Consider the following 22021-nt stretch of genomic DNA (forward strand, 5'->3'; position numbering starts at 1 on the left):
GGGGTTCCTCACCTTAGTTGCAGGAATAAGCCAACTACAGTAGTTTATTAATTGTAAAGTTCTGAAACAAACAAGGAATCCCATTCTTGTCCAGTCTAGTTCCAGTTCGCTGTTGGGGTTTTGCATTTATTGTTAGCATTTACTCAGCATTTAGTGAAGTGTTTTCTGTCATAATTGAGTTCCTGCTTATTTTACTACTGTTTTCTGTTTTAATCCTTTCAATACCTGTTTTTATTTTCTTCCTGCCCCAACTGTAATTGTATCTCAATTACAGTTCTGTCTTCAGAACTGAACTTGATTACTTCCTTGGGTGTTTCTCTGAGAAATAGATCTTTAAAATGTCTCTTAGAAAAAGCAAGAACTGGCCGGGCGCGGTGGCTCAAGCCTGTAATGCCAGCACTTTGGGAGGCCGAGACGGGCGGATCACGAGGTCAGGAGATCGAGATCATCCTGGCTATCACGGTGAAACCCTGTCTCTACTAAAAAAAATACAAAAAACTAGCCAGGCATGGTGGCGGGCGCCTGTAGTCCCAGCTACTCCGGAGGCTGAGGCCGGAGAATGGCGTGGACTGGGGAGGCGGAGCTTGCAGTGAGCTGAGATTCGGCCACTGCACACCAGCCTGGGCGACAGAGCGAGACTCCATCTCAGAAAAAAAAAAAAGAAAAAGCAAGAACTGTATTGAGTCTGGTGGAAAAGAGAGATGGTTTGATAAAACAAGTAAGTCCCTATAATTTTGGCAACAGAGAGGAAAGAGAAAAGGATAGAAGAAAAAAGAGGAAGGAAGAAAAGTAGGTAGAGAGGGAGGAAGAAAACAAAGAGAAAGAAAAAAAAAAAAAAAGAGAAAGAACCCCATACACTAAATGTACCGTTTCCATTTGTCCACCAGAGGGGGGTATGTTAACTGGTGGGAATAGAGGCCAGGCTAAAAGATTTTCATAAACTTTTTACAGGTGTTATGGTTTGTTAAAATGGAGCATTCTAATGTTATAATTTATTTTTAAAGTGTAGCTATGAAAACTATTATTTTATAAAGGTTTCTTCACTTTAACAACACATCACAGCAGGCTTGCTTAAGTACTTGTAAAAGTATAAAATTGTATTTTATTTTTAAACAGTATTACTTGTCAGGATTTATTCACTAGTATATGAAAATATATCCTTTTTTAATTTTTATTTTTATTTCTTTTTATTTTTTATTTTATTTTATTTTTTTGAGACGGAGTCTCGTTCTGTCGCCCAGGCTGGAGTGTAGTGGCGCAATCTCAGCTCACTGCAAGCTCCGCCTCCTGGGTCCACGCCATTGTCCTGCCTCAGCCTCCCGAGTAGCTGGGACTACAGTCAGCCACCACCTTGCCCAGCTAATTTTTTCTATTTTTAGTAGAGATGGGGTTTCACCGTGTTAGCCAGGATGGTCTCGATCTCCTGACCTTGTGATCCGCCCGCCTCGGCCTCCCAAAGTGCTGGGATTACAGGCGTGAGTCACTGCTCCTGGCCTATTTTTTATTTTTTTGAGACCTCGGTGGGCAGATCGCTTGAGCCCAGGAGTTTGAGACCAGCCTGGGTAACATGGCAAAACCCCATCTCTACCAAAAAATGCAAAACTTACCCAGGCATGGTGGTGCATGCCTGTAGTCCCAGCTACTTGGGAGGCCGAGGTAAGAGGATTGCTTGAGCCCAGGAGGTTGAGGCTGCAGTGAGCTGTGATTGCACCACTGCAAATCCAGAGTGAGACCCTGTCTCAAAAATAAAAAATAAATAATAAAAGAATGGAGTACTTATTTAGGAAATTTAAATTACCATACTTGTTTAATGAGCTGATTGTGTAAGTTATTCTCAGAAAGCCCTGGTTGGGAAAGATGTTTTAGAAAAAATAGGATTTTGATGTGAAAATCTTTTTAAGTCATTATAGGTAGATGAATGTTTTCATGGCATCTTTTTTGGCCGAGCCTGTAAAATTAATTAGATTATAATAATTATTACTACTTTCAATAATCATACAGCCAGAAGCTATATTTCTTTCTCTCCAAGTAGGTATGCACTTAAACTATCCAGGGAATTTAGCTACTTACACTTTTCTGTAAAATCTCCAAAGAAGGTATTACATACTTACTTCCACAGGAAAAAAAAAAAAAAAGAAAAGAAGCAAATAAAATAGGTATGGTAAGGAAGTACTTCTGGCTTCCTGGAACTTCCTTATATTGAGACTGAATTCTTGGCCTGGCGTGGTGGCTCATGCCTGTAATCCCAACACTTTGGTAGGCCAAGGCAGGTGGATCACAAGGTCAAGAGCTTGGCCAATATGGTGAAGCCCTGTCTCTACTAAAAATACAAAAATTAGGCATGGTGGTGAGCGCCTATAGTCCCAGCTTCTCAAGGAGAATCGCTTGAACCCGGGAGGTAGAGGTTGCAGTGAGCTGAGATCGTGCCATTGCACTCCAGCCTGGAGACTCCGTTTAAAAAAAAAGAAAAAGAAAAAGAGACTGAATTCTTGTTGAAATTTAAGCTCAGGCTGGGCATGGTGGCTCACACCTAAAATCTCAGTACTTTGGGAGGCTGAGGTGGGAAGACTGCTTGAGGCCAGGAGTTCAAGACCAGCCTGGGCAAAATAGCGAGACCCGTATCTGCTTAAAAATAAAATAACATAATTTTATTTTATGTGCCTATAGTCCCAGATACTCAGGAGGTAGGAGGAGAATTGCTTGAGCTCAGGAGTTCGAGCCTGCAGTGAGTTATGTTGGTACCAATTGTCTCCAAAAAAGAAAGAAATGTTAGTTCCTATCTCTTGGGAAAGTAAGGATTTAACCTGGAGTGGGTCAATTTTAGCTTATTTAAACAACTGGAACTAGATATTTTTTGCCTCCTAATTCTGAATACAAAAAGAATGCAGCCAAAAGAATCATCATTATTGATCCCTGAAAAATGTACTCCAGTTCAAAAATCCTTATTAGAAGACCAGTATGCCAGTAAAACATAAAGTTATATATATATAGGAGCAGCTATCATATACCAGGAACATAATACTGAAATGATGCATGAGGACTGTGAATAGGATTAGGCTTCTAGCTGAGTATTCCTACCTATTTGATTTAATACCAATTTTTCTTTTATCCTTTACTGAGAGTTCTATTTGGGTGCTTAAGGGCAATACAAATTATCAGCAAGAGGCTGAATTGGAATAAGAGGAGGTCCCACTGTGATATGTTACAAAGTAAATCTCATGAATAATTTTTTTTTTTTTTTTTTTTTTGAGACAGTCTTGCTCTGTCACCCAGGCTGGAGTACAGTGGTGTAATCTTGGCTCACTGCAACCTCCGTCTCCCAGGTTCAAGCGATTTTCCTGCCTCAGCCTCCTGAGTAGTTGGGATTACAGGCACCTGCCACTATACCCAGCTACTTTTTGTATTTTTAGTAGAGATGGGGTTAGCCAAGCTGGTCTCGAACTCCTGACCTTAAGTGATCTGCCCGCCTTGGCCTTCCAAAGTGCTGGGATTACAAGCGTGAGCCATCACGTCTGGCCAAAAATTTTTAATTGCAATAAATGATGAGACATGACAAGTTCTATCATGGCCATAAATAAATGTATGTAGCAAGGAAAATGAGGTTACATAATGTATACATTATTATACCTTGATTTTCCTTATGTACATTGTTATTCATAGTTCACAGATTTGACATAAGGTTTAATTAGTATTTATAATGTATTTAAGAATACCCTACTAAAGCATATGGTGGGTAGACACAGTATTATTAAACATAATAATTTTTACATTTATATGTCACTTTTCATTTAGGGTTTTCAATTCAATAACTAATTGTTTCCTTAATGTATGATTTCCACTTCATTTCAGGGGGAATTTAGGAACAGGCAAATTTTCACATGACAGAATATAATAAAGTTTCCCTTTACAATACCCCGATCATTTTGCAACATTTTTAAATGAAAAATTTTAAACATACAGAAATGTTTAAAGAATCTAATATTTGCATATGTACTCCTTCATTATGGGTAACACATTTAATTATATTTTGTTCAGGGCTAGAGCACTGGAGGTTATAATTATTAAATCAATCGGACTGGCCGGATGTGGTGGCTCATGCCTGTAATACTAACACTTTGGGAGACTGAGGTGGGTGGATCACTTGAGCCCAGGAGCTCAAGACTAGCCTGGGCAACATGGCAAAACCCTGTCTCTACAAAAAATACAAAAGTTAGCCAGGCATAGTGACGCAGGCCTGTAGTCCCAGCTACTTGCGGAGCTGAGGTGGGAGGATTGCTTGAGCCTGGGAGGTTGAGGCTACACTGATCCATGACCATGCCATAGGTGACAGAGTGAGACCCTGTCTCAAACAAAACAAAACAAAACAATCAGACAGATATACGTTTTTTAACCCAGTCTTGGGGAACATAAGAATGTCCTATTTGCTACCTTAGGAATTTAGTATGATTTAGTATGCTTGATAGTATCTTTCTCTAGCTTTGAAAAAAAAAATCATGGGCCAGGTACAGTGGCTCAGGGCTGTAATCCCAACACTTTGGGAAGCTGAGGCAGGAGATCGCTTGTGTCTAGGAGTTCCAGACAAGCCTGGGCAACATGGTGAGACCTTGTCTCTATAAAAAAATAAAAAAAATAGCGGGTGTGGTGGTGGGCACCTGTAGTCCTAGCTACTTGGGAGGCTGAGGTGGGAGAATCACTTGAGCCCAGGAGGTTGAGTCTGCAGTGAGCCGTGATCGTGCCACTGCACTCAGCCTGGATGACAGAGTGAGACTCTGTGTCAAAAGAAAAGAAATAAAAATCACGGAAGACATCTATTCTGTCTTGTAAAAATTTAAGATATATGAAAAGAGTAGAGGAGGAGGAGGAGGGAGAAGGAAGAGAAATTATTTATTGGGATGCAATATGTGCCAAAGATAGTATTAGGCATCCTTGCATGTATTATTTTATCTGATCCACACGACTACCCTGTGAGATATTATTCCCATTTTTCACATAAGAAAACTGGCTCAGAGAAGTCAAGTAATTTGTCTACGGCTGTGAATTCAATTTAAATTCACAGCTTAAACTCTTCTCACTATATCTGAATGCATCATTTTCAAGATCTTTTCTGGGCCTGGAGTAAGTTGACAGTATTTATGTAAAACATGTAATACTGCTCCTCCTCCCCACGCACATTCACATTTACTGTGATTAATACACATGTTAATAAAACCCTAGACTTAGAACTAGGATATAGAATCCAGTCGTTTAGGTACTTAATGTTTAGTTCTCCCCTCCAGAAAATAGGAATAATTACCGCGTCTCTTCCACTCCAAAGAATTGATGTGATAATTAGGGAGCTAAGATTAGTTACCAGTCATAACAAGAATAGACTACGACTCCCAAAATGCCCAGAGGAAGAGGTTGACGCCAGTCCAGGAGATAGTTCCAGCTTTAGGGCAAAGGTGACCTCACTGGGTCCCGTGGCGAAAGAGCCGTCTGTCCTCGACTTTTTTCTGATGCATCCAGGGATTTGTAGTTCCCTTACGGCCACCAAGTGCACTTAGGGCAGGCCTCTTACTACGAGTCCCGTGATGATCCGAGGCCGGGCAGCGGCTGCGTATTGAAGCCGAGGGAACGTGCGGGCGGTGCTAGTGGCGAGAGGAGTAAAGATGGCGGCGCGAGGGTCTCCGCCCTCTGCTCCCGGCTGAAGCGCTCTGAGGGAGGCGGCAGCGGCAACCCGAGCCCCAACAGTAATTTAGTGTTGGTAGTTTTGGCAGCAGCTGCCGAGGCCGGAGCAATGGCGGAGCTGGAGCACCTAGGAGGGAAGCGGGCAGAGTCGGCGCGAATGCGGCGGGCAGAGCAGCTTCGGCGCTGGCGGGGCTCGCTGACAGAGCAGGAGCCCGCGGAGCGACGAGGCGCGGGGCGGCAGCCGCTGACCAGGCGCGGGAGCCCCAGGGTCCGCTTCGAGGACGGTGCTGTCTTCCTGGCCGCCTGCTCTAGCGGGGACACCGACGAGGTGAGAAAGCTTCTGGCAAGAGGTGCTGATATCAACACAGTCAACGTGGACGGCTTGACAGCCCTGCACCAGGTAACTCCTTCACGGTCTTAGAGGCGTCCAGTCTCCTACAGATGTGTCTTTGACCCTGCGAGCCGCCCCATGGGGAGTATCAGTGTTGCCGCCGAGTCCTTCTGCATGGACACTGCCTTTTTGGGCTAATCGGTTTCATTCTTGGCCAGCTTCCTCCACTAATCAAGTCTTTTTCTGACCCCAGGATCTCTCTACCTGAAGGAATAGTGTCACCCCGCTGCTTGGTCAGTGTTTGTGTTTCCCTCCACCTACTTGTGTTGTCATGGTTACTGGTGATTTTTGTCCCTGGTCGTATCCCTATAGATTAGTTATCTTCACTTATGTCTGGTTGGCGTGCCTGCACGCCGTGTCACTCATAGGCACAGTGTCATTTGTCTGATGCCCTTTCAGAAAATTCAGTTGTTGTGTGTCTCCATTATAGAATATCTTAGATCACTTAAACAGTAAAGCCCTATACTGGGTAAAGACAAGCAGGTCTGAAACCACACCTCTTGTTTTGTTGATTTGTAGTACTTAAAAACAGTTTGTGTCGCCTCTAGGCTATAGCTCCTAGAACACCCCGGACCTCGTTGTTATAGGTATCTTAACTTTCTTCTCAGCAATGCTACCTCCCGGAGAGCTTCCTGTGGAGAACTAAGTTATTGAATTACTTCTGTCTGTTTGATACTTATGGAATAGCTTTTCTATTTTTCTATTTTTTTTTTTTCTAAAGCGCTCTATAGAAATCCCATGCCCTATACGTAGCTATACTATATGGATTGTGGATAATCTGTGCTTGGTAACGACACCTTATAGTTCATCACCTAATGCAGCAATATTCTCTATCTACTGACTGCCATGACTAACTACACCCTCTCGCCTCAAATCAGTTATTTTGGTGAGCTGAGAGCCGGACACCCACTCTTAATCTTTTGTCTTTTTCTTATTCTGCCGTCTGTGCAAAGTGAATGTGTTGGCATGAGAATCCACTTCTAAATAATAACTCAACTTTATGTCAGACCACTTCCCTAAATATATTTAGTCAATAGCTTAAAGTTACTTCTATGTTTGCAACCCTTCTCTTTCAGGTAGAAGAAACTTTTTCACCCTAATTTTTTCTAAACTAATTCACCCATTTTTTTTTTTCCTGCTCGTAATATTTCCCCATCTGTGGTAGTAACCAATATTTGCAGAGTGCTTTGCTGTTTGATTTCATATGTCTTACCCCATGTGAGTTTCAGCAGTGATCCTTTGAAGTAGGTGTGGCAGGTACTGTTGTTATTCTCATTTTACAGATGAGGAAACTGAAGCTCAGGAAAATTACTTGTGCAAAGTTAGAAAGTAAAGAAGTGACCCATAGGCATGGATTTTTCAGATTTACATCCCAGAGATCTATATCCCACTTAATAAGGAGCTGAATGTAAAATGAGATAAAAGCTAAGAGAACCACATTAAATTTTAAACTTTACATTTCTGAACTATTTGGGAAGGTGAATTCTTGTTTTTCTTTTTTTTTTGAGATGGAGTCTCACTCTGTTGCCCAGGCTGGAGTGCAATGGTGAGATCTTGGCTCACTGCAACCTCCGCCTCCTGGGTTCAAGTGATTCTCCTGCCTCAGCCTCCCAAGTAGCTGAGATTACAGGTGCCTGCCACCACGCCTAGATAATATTTGTATTTTTAGTAGAGATGGGGTTTCACCATGATGGCCAGGCTGGTCTCGAACTCCTAACCTCAGGAGATCCACCTGCCTTGGCCTCCCAAACTACTGGGATTATAGGTGTGAGCCACTGTGCTCAGCTTAGTAATCTATTGAAATAAGAGAAGAAGGGGATGACAGCTATTAATTTTTTTAACATCTATAAATGCAATGTAAGCGTTCCTTTCAATTTATAGGGCTGACAAGGAGTTAAATTGAATAGGTATACTCAATTCTAGACAAATTCAGGTAAAAATTAAGCTGCTTAAAGATTTGAGGTCTTCTGTTGAGAAATTATATCTTTGAATCCAGACAACGGGCCTTTATTGGCTTCAGAATATTGCAAGTCAGTTTCCAAAGAGTTACAATATGTTTTTCCATGACTTGGAGAAGTTTTGTTGTTGTTATTGTTTTTTAAAAAAATAAAACAAAACAGAATCTCACTCTGTCTCCCAGGCTGGAGTACAGTGGTGCAGTCTCGGCTCACTGCAACCTCCACCTCCCAACTTCAAGCTATTCTCATGCCTCAGCCTCCCAAGTAGCTGGAACTATAGGTGCCCACCACCATGCCCGGCTAATTTTTGTATTTTTAGTAGAGATGGGATTTCACCATGTTGACCAGGCTGGTCTCAAACTCCTGGCCTCGAATGATCTGTCCGCCTCGGCCTCCCAAAGTGCTGGGATTACAGGCATGAGCCACCATGCATGGTCGACCTAGAGAACTCCTAAGGTATGTAAAAGACTATTTTCAAAAGTGAGACTGGAGCTATCTGTAGCTGAACCACCTACTTTACAACAGATTCACCTTCTGTGAAATGCAGAGTGAGTGGTATAATTATATGAATTATTTATTTAAAATGTCCATCTGTTATATAAGCATGATATAAATTATCTGGATAATTGCTTCTTTTCTCTCTTTTGACCATGGCCACTTGACCAACTGTGGATTATTGTCTTGGCATGTTAGTAGCCCCCAGATAGTACTGGGGGACAGTTTTTCTCCGCCTACAATGTCACAGTAGATGATTTGCACTGCAGCTTGTGGTGCCTTGATGCTTCTTTTGGACTTAGAGACCTTCTTTCCTGGCAGCCTTTGCTGAGACCACGAGGTGCTTGAGTCAAAGATAACAAGCTCCAGGGGGCCTATTAATAATACTTGAATTAGACTGGGATAAGAAGTATCTCAAAGGTTAGACCAACTCTGATGAAAGCCTTGGAAACTGATGCAGACTAAATTTCAGTGACTATATTAAGATTTGATGTGTATGCATGTGTTGTCCTAGAGTCCTTAATGAACAAGGTACTAATCTGATTATAGAACCCTTGAAAGCACTTGTTTGCTCACAAAGGAATTTCTGTTTCATTTGCATATACACATTGTAAGGCCAGGAATATTTGTTAATAATTCTATGTGGTCTAGTACTTTAAATTTTTTCTTTTATTTATTGAATAAGTTTGACTGTTAGCACCTATCTTGGTATCCTTAGCATTATAATCTTAGGTACTCTAGGCCTAGATACATGCCCTTAAAAACTGTATCTACCAAATTATTGCTGTTGGAAGAGGCAAGTACCTGCTTTCAGAAAAGAGATTTTTCTAGGATTCATTAAAATGAATGCTTACTTACTTCAGCATGTATTACATTGACTCTTAAATCTGTGCTGAGTGTGGTGAGGGATACTGGATGCCAATCACCATAGGTCTTGTCTCTTAGCACAGTCTGATCAGTTTTCCTTGGATGAATATCAAGGAGACTATCAAGGATATTAGAATAATTCCATACTTGACTCAGAAACTCAGATGGGCGGCCCGGGGCAGTGGCTCATGCTTGTAATCCCAGCACTTTGGGAGGCCAAGGCAGGTGGATCACAAGGTCAGGAGTTCGAGACCAGCCTGGCCAACATTGCAAAATCTTGTCTCTACTAAAAATACAAAAATTAGCCTGGTGTGGTGGCGCACAACTGTAGTCCCAGCTACTCAGGGAGGCTGAAGGCAGGAGAATCGCTTGAACCCGGGACGTGGAGGTTGCAGTGAGCCAAGATCACACCACTGCACTCCAGCCTGGGCAACAGAGTGAGACTCCGTTTAAAAAAAAAAAGAAAAAGAAAAAAGAAATTCGGACTGTCTTTGTGAAGTGCAGGGTCCAAATTTGGACCCTCATGGGCACCCCAGACTGGAATTGAATTTGTAGTTGAATAAGCCTTTGTCATTCTAGAGTTGCCTCAGTCTGACGCTGTAGCCTCAGGGAGGCTAAAATCACGTATTTCTCGTGAAAAGAGATGGAGATAGGAACAAGTGAGGGGAGGAGGATAGGCTGAGCAATTTACATTCAGACAGAGACAGAAGATGAGCAAGATGACTGTGTGTTCAGTTCCATATAAAATAATATATTTTGCGTGCTAACTTATATGGTAAAATAAAACTTGTGCTTTTAACCTTTTCTCTTTTATTCTAAATATATTACTCATTCCTCTCCTAGTTCCACCTTTGAAGTTACTTTTTCCTTACCCTGAATGTTGATGAATTCTGCTTAGTGTCAGGACCCATGGCAACATAGGATTCAGAAAATCCTGTTTGCTCCTTTATTACTGTTCATCTAGAATAGTCATCTGTCCTGAACCATTTTAGTAGCTTACCTCTTCAAATGGCTTAATATGTTGCATCAGACTATGTTGGACCTCAAAGCCATATTGGGAAACTCAGCTTTGTGTGTGTGTGTTTTTGTTTTTGAAAGTATAGATAAAAATGACTTTCATTTGTTTCACAGAATTTCTTCCCTATTCAGGCCGGGCGCGGTGGCTCAAGCCTGTAATCCCAGCACTTTGGGAGGCCGAGACCGGCGGATCACAAGGTCAGGAGATCGAGACCATCCTGGCTAACATGGTGAAACCCCGTCTCTACTAAAAATACAAAAAAACTAGCCGAGCGAGGTGGCGGGCGCCTGTAGTCCCAGCTACTCGGGAGGCTGAGGCAGGAGAATGGCGTAAACCCGGGAGGCGGAGCTTGCAGTGAGCTGAGATCCGGCCACTGCACTCCAGCCTGGGCTGGGCGACAGAGCGAGACTCCGTCTCAAAAAAAAAAAAAAAAAAAAAGAATTTCTTCCCTATTCTTCTTCTTCTTCTTCTTTTTTTTTTTTTTGGTGACAGGATCTTGCTCTATTACCCAGACTGGAGTGTGGTGGTGTGACCATGGATCACTGCAGCTGCAACCTCTCAGACTCAAGTGATCCTCCTACCTCAGCCTCCCTAGTAACTGGGACTGCAGGCACACCCCATCATACCCAGCTAATTTTTAAAATTTTTTGTAGACAAGAGGGTCTCACTATGTTGCCAGGGCTGATTTTGAGCTGTTGGGCTAAAACAATCCTCCCCCTTCAGCCTCCAAAAGTGCTTGGATTACAAGTGGGAGCCACCACACCTGGCCTCTCCCCAATTCTTAAACTCATGCTGAATAACTATATATCACCATTTGGGCTTTTAGAATCATCTTCTCCATGAGTATTTTGAAATAGGCAACCTGTTAAGATATGTGGATTAAGCACAGTTCTGCCAAAGGTAAGGAGTTGGACCAGTCTTGTTGGTAACAGAAAACTAAGTCGTTTATTTTTTTCTTTTTAAATATTTTAAAATTAAGATAAACTTTGTATACAACAAAATTCCCTCTTTGTAGTGCAGCACCCTATGAGTTTTGACAAATGCGTACAGTTGTGGAACCACCACTATAATCAAGATGTAGAACATTACCATACCCTCAAGATTTTTTGTGCTCCTTGGTAGACAGCTCTTCCCACCCTCAGCCCATGACAGTCATTAATCAGTTATTTTGTTCCTATAATCACAATAGATGGAGGCTGAGGCAGGAGGACCACTTGGGATCAGGAGTTTGAGACCAGCCTGGGCCACAGTAGCAAAACCCTGTCTTTACAAAAAAATAAAATTAGCCAGGCACATTGGTGCATGTCTGTAGTTGCAGCTACTTGGGAGGCTGAGGCAGGAGGATAGGTTGAGTCCATGAACTGGAGTTGCAGTGAGCCATGATCATGCCAGTGCATTCCAGCCTGGACGACAGAGCGAGACCCTGTCTCTAAACAAAGAAGAGCCACCATGCTGGGCCTAGAGTAAAGTTTTTGATATTTGAATAATATGCCATTAATTACATGTGTCTACTATATTTTTCTCTTTAGAGGTTTTCTTAGATTCTTAATTAACAGCTAATGTTGAACGTCTAAATGTTAGATTGTAAGCGTGTACTAGAGTATATATGTGGTATAATTTCTGCCCTCAAGGAACTAACAGTCAGGTTTGGAGACAGATAAATAAAAAAATGATTCCTTTTAGAGTTCCAAATTCTATGATGCCCTGGAAAGGATGTGTTCCTAAGTGGGAGGACAAAGGAAGGCAGTCCAGGATGATAGAGCAGCATGGGCGAATAAATAGGAATGAGTGTGGTATGTAGGCAGAGGACACTAGGAAATCCTAATGGATGTGTTTGAAGGGTTAGAGATGAGAGAGAGTCGGGGTGACATCCTAGAGGGCTTTGAACATCAAACATCAGGCCAAGGAGGCTTGATGGACTCCTTAGTAGAGAATTTTTGTGGGTTTGAGCAGGGTTGTTACCCAACCAAAGCAGTATTTTGGGATTCTGAAGTGGCACTTGGATTTCTGAATGAATGGAGAGACAGAGTTGAGAGAACCAGCTGAGTGAATGGAGATGAGAAAAAAGTGTAGCACAGTTCTAGCTTGTGAGTATGAAATAATTGTGTTATTCAGGTAGAAATAGTATTCAGTCAACGATTAGAGTGAGGTACTCTGAAGATGTACAAGTAGAAATCTCCTATAAGTGCGGGGCATGGTGGCCCATGTCTGTAATCCCAGCACTTTGGGAGCCCAAGGTGGGAGGATTGCTGGAGACCAGGAGTTTGAGACCAGCCTGAGCAATGTGGTGAGACCCTATCTCTCCTACCCCCCCAAAAAAATTAGCTAGGTATGGTGGTGCACACATGTGGTCCCAGTTACATAGGAGGCTGAGGTGGGAGGATCACTTGAGCCCAGGAGGTTGAAGCTGCAGTGAGCTGTGTTCACACCACTGCACTCCAGCCTGGGTGACAAAGCAAGAGTGTGTCTCAAATAAATAAATAAGTAAGTAAATATCCTGTAGGTATCTATGTGACTCAAGGCTAGTCACTTTCCTATCTAGGCTTCAATTTTCTCATATTTGAGACGAGACTTGATTTTATCATGAAGGTGAGAGTTGAAGTAATGAGTGTGAAAGAGGAAGGGGAGAAAATATATAGAGAAGAGCAGAAAACACAAACAGCTGTTAGGCAGAGAATGCAGAAATTCAAGTTAGAGCCATTGGAAGATGTGGTAGGATGACTAATGGTGCCCCAAAGATGTCTAAGTCCTAATCCCCAGAACATGTAAATATGTTACCTTACATGGTAAAAGAGACTTTGGAGATGTGATTAGTTTAAGGATCTTGAGATAAGGAAATTAACCTGGATTATCCAGGTGAGCCCAATATAATCACAAGCATCCATATAAGAGGGAGGCAAGAGAGCAGAATTAGAATAGGAGATGTGATGAAGGAAGCAAGAGATTGGAAGGATTCCAGGAAGGGTCTGTGAGCCAAGGAATGCAGGTGGACCCTAGAAGCTGAAAAAGGCAAGGAAGTGGATTCTTCTCTCAGAGCCTCCGCATAAGGAACCAGCCCTGCCAGCAATTTGACAACTCAGCCCAATGAGACTGATTTCAGACTTCCTTTTTTTTTTTTTTTTTTTTTTTGAGACTGAATTTCGCTCTTGACCCCCAGGCTGGAGTGCAACGGCATAATCTTGGTTCACTGCAACCTCCTCCTCCCAGGTTCAAGCGATTCTCCTGCCTCAGCCTCCTGAGTAGCTGGGATTACAGGCGCTCACCACCACGACCAGCTAATTTTTGTATTTTTAGTAGAGACAGGGTTTTGCCCTGTTGGCCAGCCTGGTCTCGAACTCCTGACCTCAGGTGATCCACCCGCCTTGGCCTCCCAAAGTGGTGGGATTACAGGTGTGAGCCACTGCATCTGGCCATGATTTCAGACTTCTGACCTCCAGAATGCTATGATAATACATTTGTGTTGTTTTAAGCAACTAAGTTTATGGTAATTTGTTAGAGCAGCAATAGGAAACTGATACAGAGAAGAACTGACAAACAGTGATATTGAGGTATTTCAAGGAATGGATGGTAAATAGTGTAAAAGGAAATTGAGGAGAGGGCCTGTAGAAAGACTGTTGGATTTGGTCATTTAAACTTTGAAAGAGCACTTTCAGTAGATATATTTTTGAAGACTTTTGTGGAGGTTATATATGCAGTTTTTTTGCGTTAAGGATAACTTGTCTTTCTGTTGACTTTTGGGTGAAAAAATATAGATTGTCCATCAATATAATTGTAATTTAAATGAGGGCCCAAAATATATGACAAATTCAGGCTAGTTCAGGTGGTTTCATTATTCATGAGTTAAGAATATTTTAGGGTATTAAACCTGACAGTAGGGGCAAGAAGGTTATGTCCCTATTACTGATGGCTGATTATCTAGTTTATTTTACTTCTTAGTCTAGTTTGGCCCATTTCCCACTCATTAGCACTTTCACTGGAAGGCAGCCTTGGGGGAACAGTGATAGGGAGGTTAGTACCAATAAACAGTTTCTTCTGCCATTCTCTTTTATTTATTGAGTGTCTACTGTGTATCTGATTCTGTGCTTCTTGTTACTTTTACTTAGCAGTAGATACAATTTAGAAACGAAATTGAATTTTGGGAAGGGTCTCCAGAATAGTTGGTTACTATTATAACTTATAATAGGAAATCGGCTACGTAGTAATTTCTGTTCTAGCATTCTGGCTCTTGAGGAGGAGTGTCAGGGGAGTACTATATTTATCAGTATTTGAGACTATTTTATGCTTATGGAGGAGAATTACATATATATCTTCTGTAAGATGGTGAGAGATGGCGGATGTCTAATAAATCTTTAATAGTTCAACATAGTAATAATAAATTCAGATTAAGATCTTGGCCCAGAATGTCATATAGGACAAGGAATTGAAGCCTCATTTGGATTGCTAATTGAATGCTTGCCCAATTTGTTGATGTTGTTTTTGTCTGTGAATATGTTGGGGTTTTTACTGCTTTTGAAGGGTAACTTAAAAAATTGTTTCTTAAACTTCTGATCTTAGATTGTAACCAGTTTGAGTAAAATTTGGGAGCTTAAAGTTTTATCAGGCATGCAGAGTTTATGTTTGTTTCATGAGGTAGTTCAATTGAAAAACTAAAGCTTTGGCTGGGCGCGGTGGCTCACGCCTGTAATCCCAGCACTTTGGGAGGCCAAGGTGGGCAGATCTCGAGGTCAGGAGATTGAGACCATTCTGGCTAACAGGGTGAAACCCTGTCTCTACAAAATATACAAAAAATTAGCCAGGCGTGGTCACACGCGCTTGTAGTCCCAGCTACTCGGGAAGCTGAGGCAGGAGAATCGCTTGAACTCAGGAGGTGGAGGTTGCAGTGAGCTGAGATGGTGCAACTGCACTCCAGCCTGGGTGACAGAGCGAGGCTCTGTCTCAAAAAAAAAAAAAAAAAAAAAAAAAAAAAAAGTAAAAAAAAGAAAAGCTGAAGCTTAGTGTTCAGAATTGAAAATTGACTTGCATGTGGTTTTTAATGAAATATTCTACTTCATTGTAGTTATGGAATAGGTTTATACAAAAATTTAGAAATTATTTTATATTTAGTATACTTAAATGTTATAATACAGTGTTAATCTGTTAGAATATTAATCTAATGCAAATTTGGGGAACTGTTTTTTGGTGCAATGCTCTAAATATTCATGATATATCTGGCATGATTATATATATCTGGCTTTTCTGTATGACTTATTGGTCTAGTGACTCTTTTTTTTAAGCGTTTTATTGTGGAATATTTCAAAATAGAAGATACAAAAGTAGAGAGAATGGTATAATGAATTCTCAAAAGTGATAAACTTATGGCCAATCTTGTTTCATTTATAGATCCTCATCTCCAGTGTACTGGATTATTTTATAGCCAATCATAGATATCACATACTTTTTTTTTTCTTTTGAGATGAATTTCACTCTTGTTGCCCAGGCTGGAGTGTAATGGTACGATCTTGGCCCACTGCAACCTCCACCTCCTGGGGTGTCTTAGCCTCCCAAAGTAGCTGGGATTAGAGGCATGTGTCCCCATGCCTGGCTAATTTTGTATTTTTGCTAGAGACAGGATTTCACATGTTGGCCAGACTGGTCTCGAACGAACTCCTGACCTCAGGTAATCCACCCGCCTCACCCTCCCAAAGTGTTGGGATTACAGTCATGAGCCACCGTGCCCAGCTTATATTTTATTTGTAAATATTTCAATATATATCTCTAGAACGTAGAACTTTAAATTAAAAAAATCGGCTGGGCGTGGTGGCTCATGCCTGTAATCCTAGCACTTTGGGAGGCCAAGGCGGGTGAATCACCTGAGGTCAGGAGTTCGAGACCAGCCTAGCCAACATGGTGAAACCCCATCTCCACTAAAAATACAAAAAATTAGCCAGGTGTGGTGGCACGTGCCTGTAATCCCAGCTACTTGGGAGGCTAAGGCAGGAGAATCACTTGAACCGGGGGGGCAGAAGTTGCAGTGAGCTGAGATTGCACCACTGCACTCCAGCCTGGGTGACAGAGCGAGACTGTGTCTCAAACAAAAACAAAAATAAAAAAAAATTTTCATTAGCATACCTAAAAGTCAAAATCTTGTTTCTTAAAATTTTATTTTAGTAATGTTTAAATTTCCCTGATTGTTCACAGGTGTGTGTGTGTGTGTGTGTGTGTGTGTGTGTGTGTGTGTGTGTGTGTTTTAACAGTTGGTTTATTCAAGTCATGATTCAAATAAGGTCTGTTTTGATTGATATGTATTTTAATCTATGGTTTCCTCCTCATTTTTTTTTCTCTTACCTTATTTGTTGAAAAACTGGGTTGTTTGTACTTTTAGAGTTTCTCTACAATCTAGACTTATCTGACTGCTTGCTTGTGATGTTAATGTGTTCTTTTGTCCCACGTGTTTTCCATAAACTAGTAATTAGAGATGAGATCTGATGATTAAGGTTCAATTTTTTTGGTAAGAGTACATCTTAAGTGGTGGTATGTACTTCCATGAGAAGGCAATTAATGTCAGGTTATCTCTCTTTGTGATTTAGTGGCCATTGATGGCCTGCAAAAATTTTGAAGTTTCAAGCCAGTGTTGACTAGACCTGAATTCAATTAATTAGTTAATTATTCTAGTTATCATCACATCACAAGAAGCTCCTTGTATTGAGCTTCCAATTGGGTTACCAGTGATCAGCTTAAAAAATGTAAATTGGCTGGGTGCAGTGGCTCACACCTGTAATCACAGCACTTTGGGAGGCCGAGGTGGGAGGATCACCTGAGGTCAGGTATTCGAGACCAGTCTGGCAAACATGGTGAAATGCTGTCTCTACTAAAAATACAAAATTTAGCTGGACCTGGTGGTGGACACCTGTAATCCCAGCTACTCGGGAGGCTGAGGCAGGATAATCGCTTGTACCCGGGAGGTGGAGGTTGCAGTGAGCCAAGATTGTGCCATTGCGCTCCAGCTTGGGCAACAAGAGTGAAACTGTCTCAAAAAAAAAAAAAAAAAAAAAGGTAAATTGTGAATAAAATGGTTAACATGAGTTTAGTGTTATTGACTGTTGCAAGGCTTGACAAGGTGCCCAATGTTGAGATTAGTAGTACTCTTCATATGTAAATTTTTTCAGTGATTGGCAATGGAGTAAACTTTTTCTACTGTCATTTCAGATCTTTACCATTAACTCTTAACCAAAGTTCCCTGTATTAGTCTGTTTTTGTTGCTATAAAGGAATGCCTGAGACTGGGTAATTTATAAAGAAAAGAGGTTTAATTGGCTCACAGTACTGCAGGCTATACAGGAAGCATGAAGCCAGCATCTGCTTGTGGTGAGGGCCTCGAGAAGCTTACAATCATTGCAAAAGGCAAAGGGAGAGCAGGTGCATCACATGGTGAGAGCAGGAGAAAGAGAGAGAGGTGGGAGGTACCATACACTTTTAAACAATCAGCTCTCATATGAATTACCAGAGTAATAACTTACTCATTGCCATGGAAAGGACCCCAAGCCATTTATGAGGGATCTGCTCTTGTAACCCACACATTTCCCACCAGGCCTCACTTCCAACATTGGGGATCACATTTCAACATGAAATTCGGAGGGAACAAATATCCAAAGCATATTATTCTCTTTATTTTGAAATATTGTTCAGAATTCCAGTTCAGTAATATGGTTTCTTATTCCCTAAGACAACTGCCAACCCTTGAGGTCCATTATGAAAGAAAACTTCAAAGGGAAGCCTCCAAAGAAAACTAAAAAAAAAATAGAGAGTAACTTGGTGATGTAAGGAGAAGAAAGAGACCTGCTTTATAAGAGAGAAGATAGGAAGTGTGTCCATTCTAGCTACATCAGTTTTGGGCAGTCAACTGTGGGCAAATGATGTGCTTGTCTTAGAAAATGGAAGTGACATTGGGCATTCATATGGAGATTGGGTTGGTTGGCTAGCTGTTGTGCTCTTTGAGGTCTAAGAGAAATTGGCCCTTCTAATTGAATGTGAATTTCACAGTGGGATGTATGGTTTTATGAACTGTTTTGTTTATATGCGGGCATTTCAGGCGAGGCAGGTTGCTTTTTTTTTTTTTTTTTTCCTGCTTCTTGGCAACATTTTTGCCAGGTTTCTTTTTTTAGTTAGTGATTTTTATTTTTTTAAAAGTTGGTTGGTCTGGCAATGAAATGTGACTTTAATATGCCAAAACAGATTGTGTTTGGGTCCTGTGGATGCAGCTTCACTGTTTTATAATTATGCCTCTTGTATTGATTTTCCTCCCCATGTTTAAATTGTTCCTCCTTGACAGTAAATAGCATGAAAAATGAGGTCAAAAGAATAACTCACCTCATTATAAATCACTAGGGGTAATGGAAAGTGATTCTGAAGGATGACCAAGATTCCTTCTATCTGTTGAGAATCATTTCACCTGTTGAAGAGTTCCTACAGCACAAGGACTCTAGTGAGGAGCTGCATCCATTCATACTTCACAATTGCCATACAGGGCTAGTATTAGGAGAATTTGACTGCTAGAACTCTAAGTGCTTAACAGGTATTTTTTTAAAGTAGGCAACATCTTTATGATTGGCACCAGTTTTCAGTTGAGAATGGAGACTGCCTTGCTTCAGCTCTGTGTGTGTATAGTCACTTCATGACAGAATCACCAAGGCCCAAGGGTTTTTTTTTGTAATAAGGAAATAACTTTGAAAAATTGTAATTATAAACTTAATTTTTCTGCTCATTACCTAACTTATTGCAAGATTATCTTCATTTTTCTTGATATCAAGAGAAATGTTCTCTCCTATCTCTGTAGTTTGAATGTTTATTTTTTTTATGTTTGAGACAGTTTCCCTCTGTTACCCAGGCTGGAATGCAATGGCACGATCTCAGCTCACTACAACTTCTGCCTACTGAGCTCAGGAGATTCTTGTGCCTCAGCCTCCTGAGTAGCTGGGACTACAGGCATGCACCATCATGCCCAGGCCGATTTTTGTATTTTTAGTAGAGATGGGCTTTTGCCATGTTAGGCTGGTCTCAAACTCCTGGCCTCAAGTGATCCACCCATCTTTGCCTCCCAAAGCGCTGGAATTGCAGGCGTGAGCCACCATGTCCAGTTTGTAGTTTGAATCTTTAAACAGTCAAATGATCTCTTATTAATTTTGAGGGCACATTTGTATTGAGCACTTTCTGGATGCCAGATGCTGTTGTATACTGGGATACAAAGATGGCATACAACTGTGTCTTGCTCTCAGGCATCCCACAGTTACTGACAAACTCATAATCTTAAAGATCTATTCTGGTCTCTATTGCTTGTACTTCATGTTGATTCCATTTCCTATTAATCTCTTCATAGTAAAAGTGGAGAAAAGGGTATTGATCATTATCTACACATTTACTTTTGTATATTTTAAGATAATCAAAACCTTGTCGTTAGCCTTCTCTAATCCGGATAAACATGTCTATTCTTTAATTTCCAAATCATTAATCGTTTTGTCTATCTCTCCTGTGAATTTCTGGTTCCTTTTGGGTCCACTGGCTCTGTGAGAAGAGACAGTAATGTCTTCAGCTCTGGGGACCACCACTAGGGTGAAAGAGTATTATAGGACCACTTGAAAGTACAGAGTTGCAGGACTATCATTATGCATTTGCTTTATGAGAAGATTATGAAGTTCCAGGATATTATAGCAAAAAGAACATTAGAGGACAACATTTGGCCCACCTGTGCCATTTTATTTTATTCTATTTATTTATTTATTTAGAGACAGAGTCTCCCTCTGTTTGTTGCCCAGACTGGAGTGCAGTGGTGCGATCTTGGCTCACTGCAGCCTCTGCCTCGAGGGTTCCAGTGATTCTCCTGCCTCAGCCTCCCTAGTTGCTGGGACTACAGGCGCACGCCACCATGCCCAGCTAATTTTTGTATTTTTAGTAGAGACGGGTTTTAGCATATTGGCCATGCTGGTCTCGAACTCCTGTCATCAAGTGATATGCCTGCCTTGGCCTCCCAAAGTGCTGGGATTACAGGTGTGAGCCACTGTACCTGGCCCATTTTATTAATACAAATGAGGCCTAGAAAAAAGCTAAAGGAATACCTTAAGCATGGTACAGATATAAGATATAATGAAATGTTCTATTTATCAAATTTCTGCTTGATATTCTTTTCTATCTATGGAAATGTAGTTATTTGCAAATTATTAGTACTTTGAGAAGAAGCAAAATGTGCTGTAAATTCTTGTGAAGAACTTTTGAAGAAGGATGATGCCTTATAGTTTTATTCCTCTTTCAAAAACGTCAAATTAATAGAAACATCGGGGTAATTATTCATGTTCCAAGATAATTAATCTAAGGATTCTATTAAGAATTGGTTTTACATTTGACTTATTCATCTCTATATCTATCTATTACTAAGCAACATGATAACATTACAGGGTCTTACTCTGTTACCCAGGTGAGAGTGCAGTGGCTCAGTCATGGCTCACTACAGCCTTGACTTCCTGGGCTCAAGCATTCCTCCTGCCTCATTTTTTAGTTTTTTGTAGTGATGTGATCTCACTGTGTTGCCCAGGCAGGTCTTGAACTCCTGGGTGCTCAAGTAGTCCTTCCGCCTCAGCCTTCCAAAATGCTGGGATTACAGGCATGAGCCACCATGCCTGGCCAGCAAAATTTTTTAAAACAGAAAACAATTAGTATAAATACCACCCTAACATATTAACTGTTTTTTTCTCTTTGTTCTTCCTCAGGCTATCTTAGCTTTTGCAAATATTTTAACATAGTTGAACTCATGGTATGTTAAAATTACCATCAGTACTGTGGCCAGGTTTAGTGGCTCATGCTTGTAATTCCAGCACCTTGGGATGCCAAGGCAAGAGGATCACTTGAGGCCAGAAGTTTGAGACCAGCCTGGGCATTTTTAGACATAGGGAAATCCTATGTCTAAAAAAAAAGCCAAGTGTGGTCGCCCATAGTTGTGGCTACTCAGGAGGCTGAAGCAGGAAGATTGCTTGTGCCCAGGGGGTTGAGCTAAGATTGCACCGCTGCATTCCAGACTGGGCAACAGAGTGAGACAGTCTCTAAAAAAGAAAAAAAAAAAAAAGTAATGTTTACTGAGTGCTGCTTTATACCAAGTGTTGCTATGCATTTTGCTTTTTAAAAATTATCTTTACATCAACAGCTCTACCAAATAGGTGGTTTATTCCATTTAATGATGAGGAAGAAGAATCAAAGAAGGTAATTTGTCCTAACCTAGGGATCACAGGTCATGGTGGTATTTAAACTCACATCTGTCTAACTCAGAAGCTTTTAGTCTTCTACCTAGGTTGTGCTGGTTTTCTGAAATCCTGGCTTACCTCTCCATTTAGACCTCTGTATTTTTTTAAAAGCCTCTTAGCACCTGTAATGCCAGCACTTTGGGAGGCTGAGGTGGGCAGATTGCTTGATCTTAGGAGTTCAAGATTAGCCTGGGCAACATAGCAAAACCCTATCTCTACAAAAATACAAAAAATTAGCTGGGCATGGTGGCATACCTCTGTAGTCCCAGCTACTCAGGAGGCTGAGGTGGGAGGATCACCTGAGCCTGGGAGTTTGGGGCTGCAATGAACTGTGACTGCACCACCGCACTCCAGCCTGGGTG

General features: G+C 41.3%; 1 protein-coding gene across 19 annotated transcripts in view; it reads left to right on the forward strand.

The window, feature by feature from the left end:
- The first annotated feature begins 5491 nt into the window (after positions 1-5491).
- LOC105484741 (protein phosphatase 1 regulatory subunit 12B) overlaps positions 5492-22021 on the forward strand; it is a 238801-nt gene continuing 222271 nt past the window's right edge. For 8 of the 19 annotated variants that reach the window (XR_011612766.1, XR_011612769.1, XR_989183.3 and 5 more), the window contains exon 1: positions 5609-6067. Coding sequence is in view for 13 of the 19 variants with exons in the window: in XM_071078087.1 (XP_070934188.1) it covers positions 5777-6067 (291 nt within the window). In the remaining 6 variants the exon portion in view is untranslated. Of the gene's footprint in view, positions 6068-22021 lie in introns of all 19 variants that reach the window. The other 11 variants (XM_071078090.1, XM_011746644.3, XM_011746646.3 and 8 more) reach the window with 8 other exon arrangements.

Source organism: Macaca nemestrina, chromosome 1 (assembly GCF_043159975.1).
Source record: "Macaca nemestrina isolate mMacNem1 chromosome 1, mMacNem.hap1, whole genome shotgun sequence".
Classification (NCBI taxonomy): Eukaryota; Metazoa; Chordata; class Mammalia; order Primates; family Cercopithecidae; genus Macaca; species Macaca nemestrina.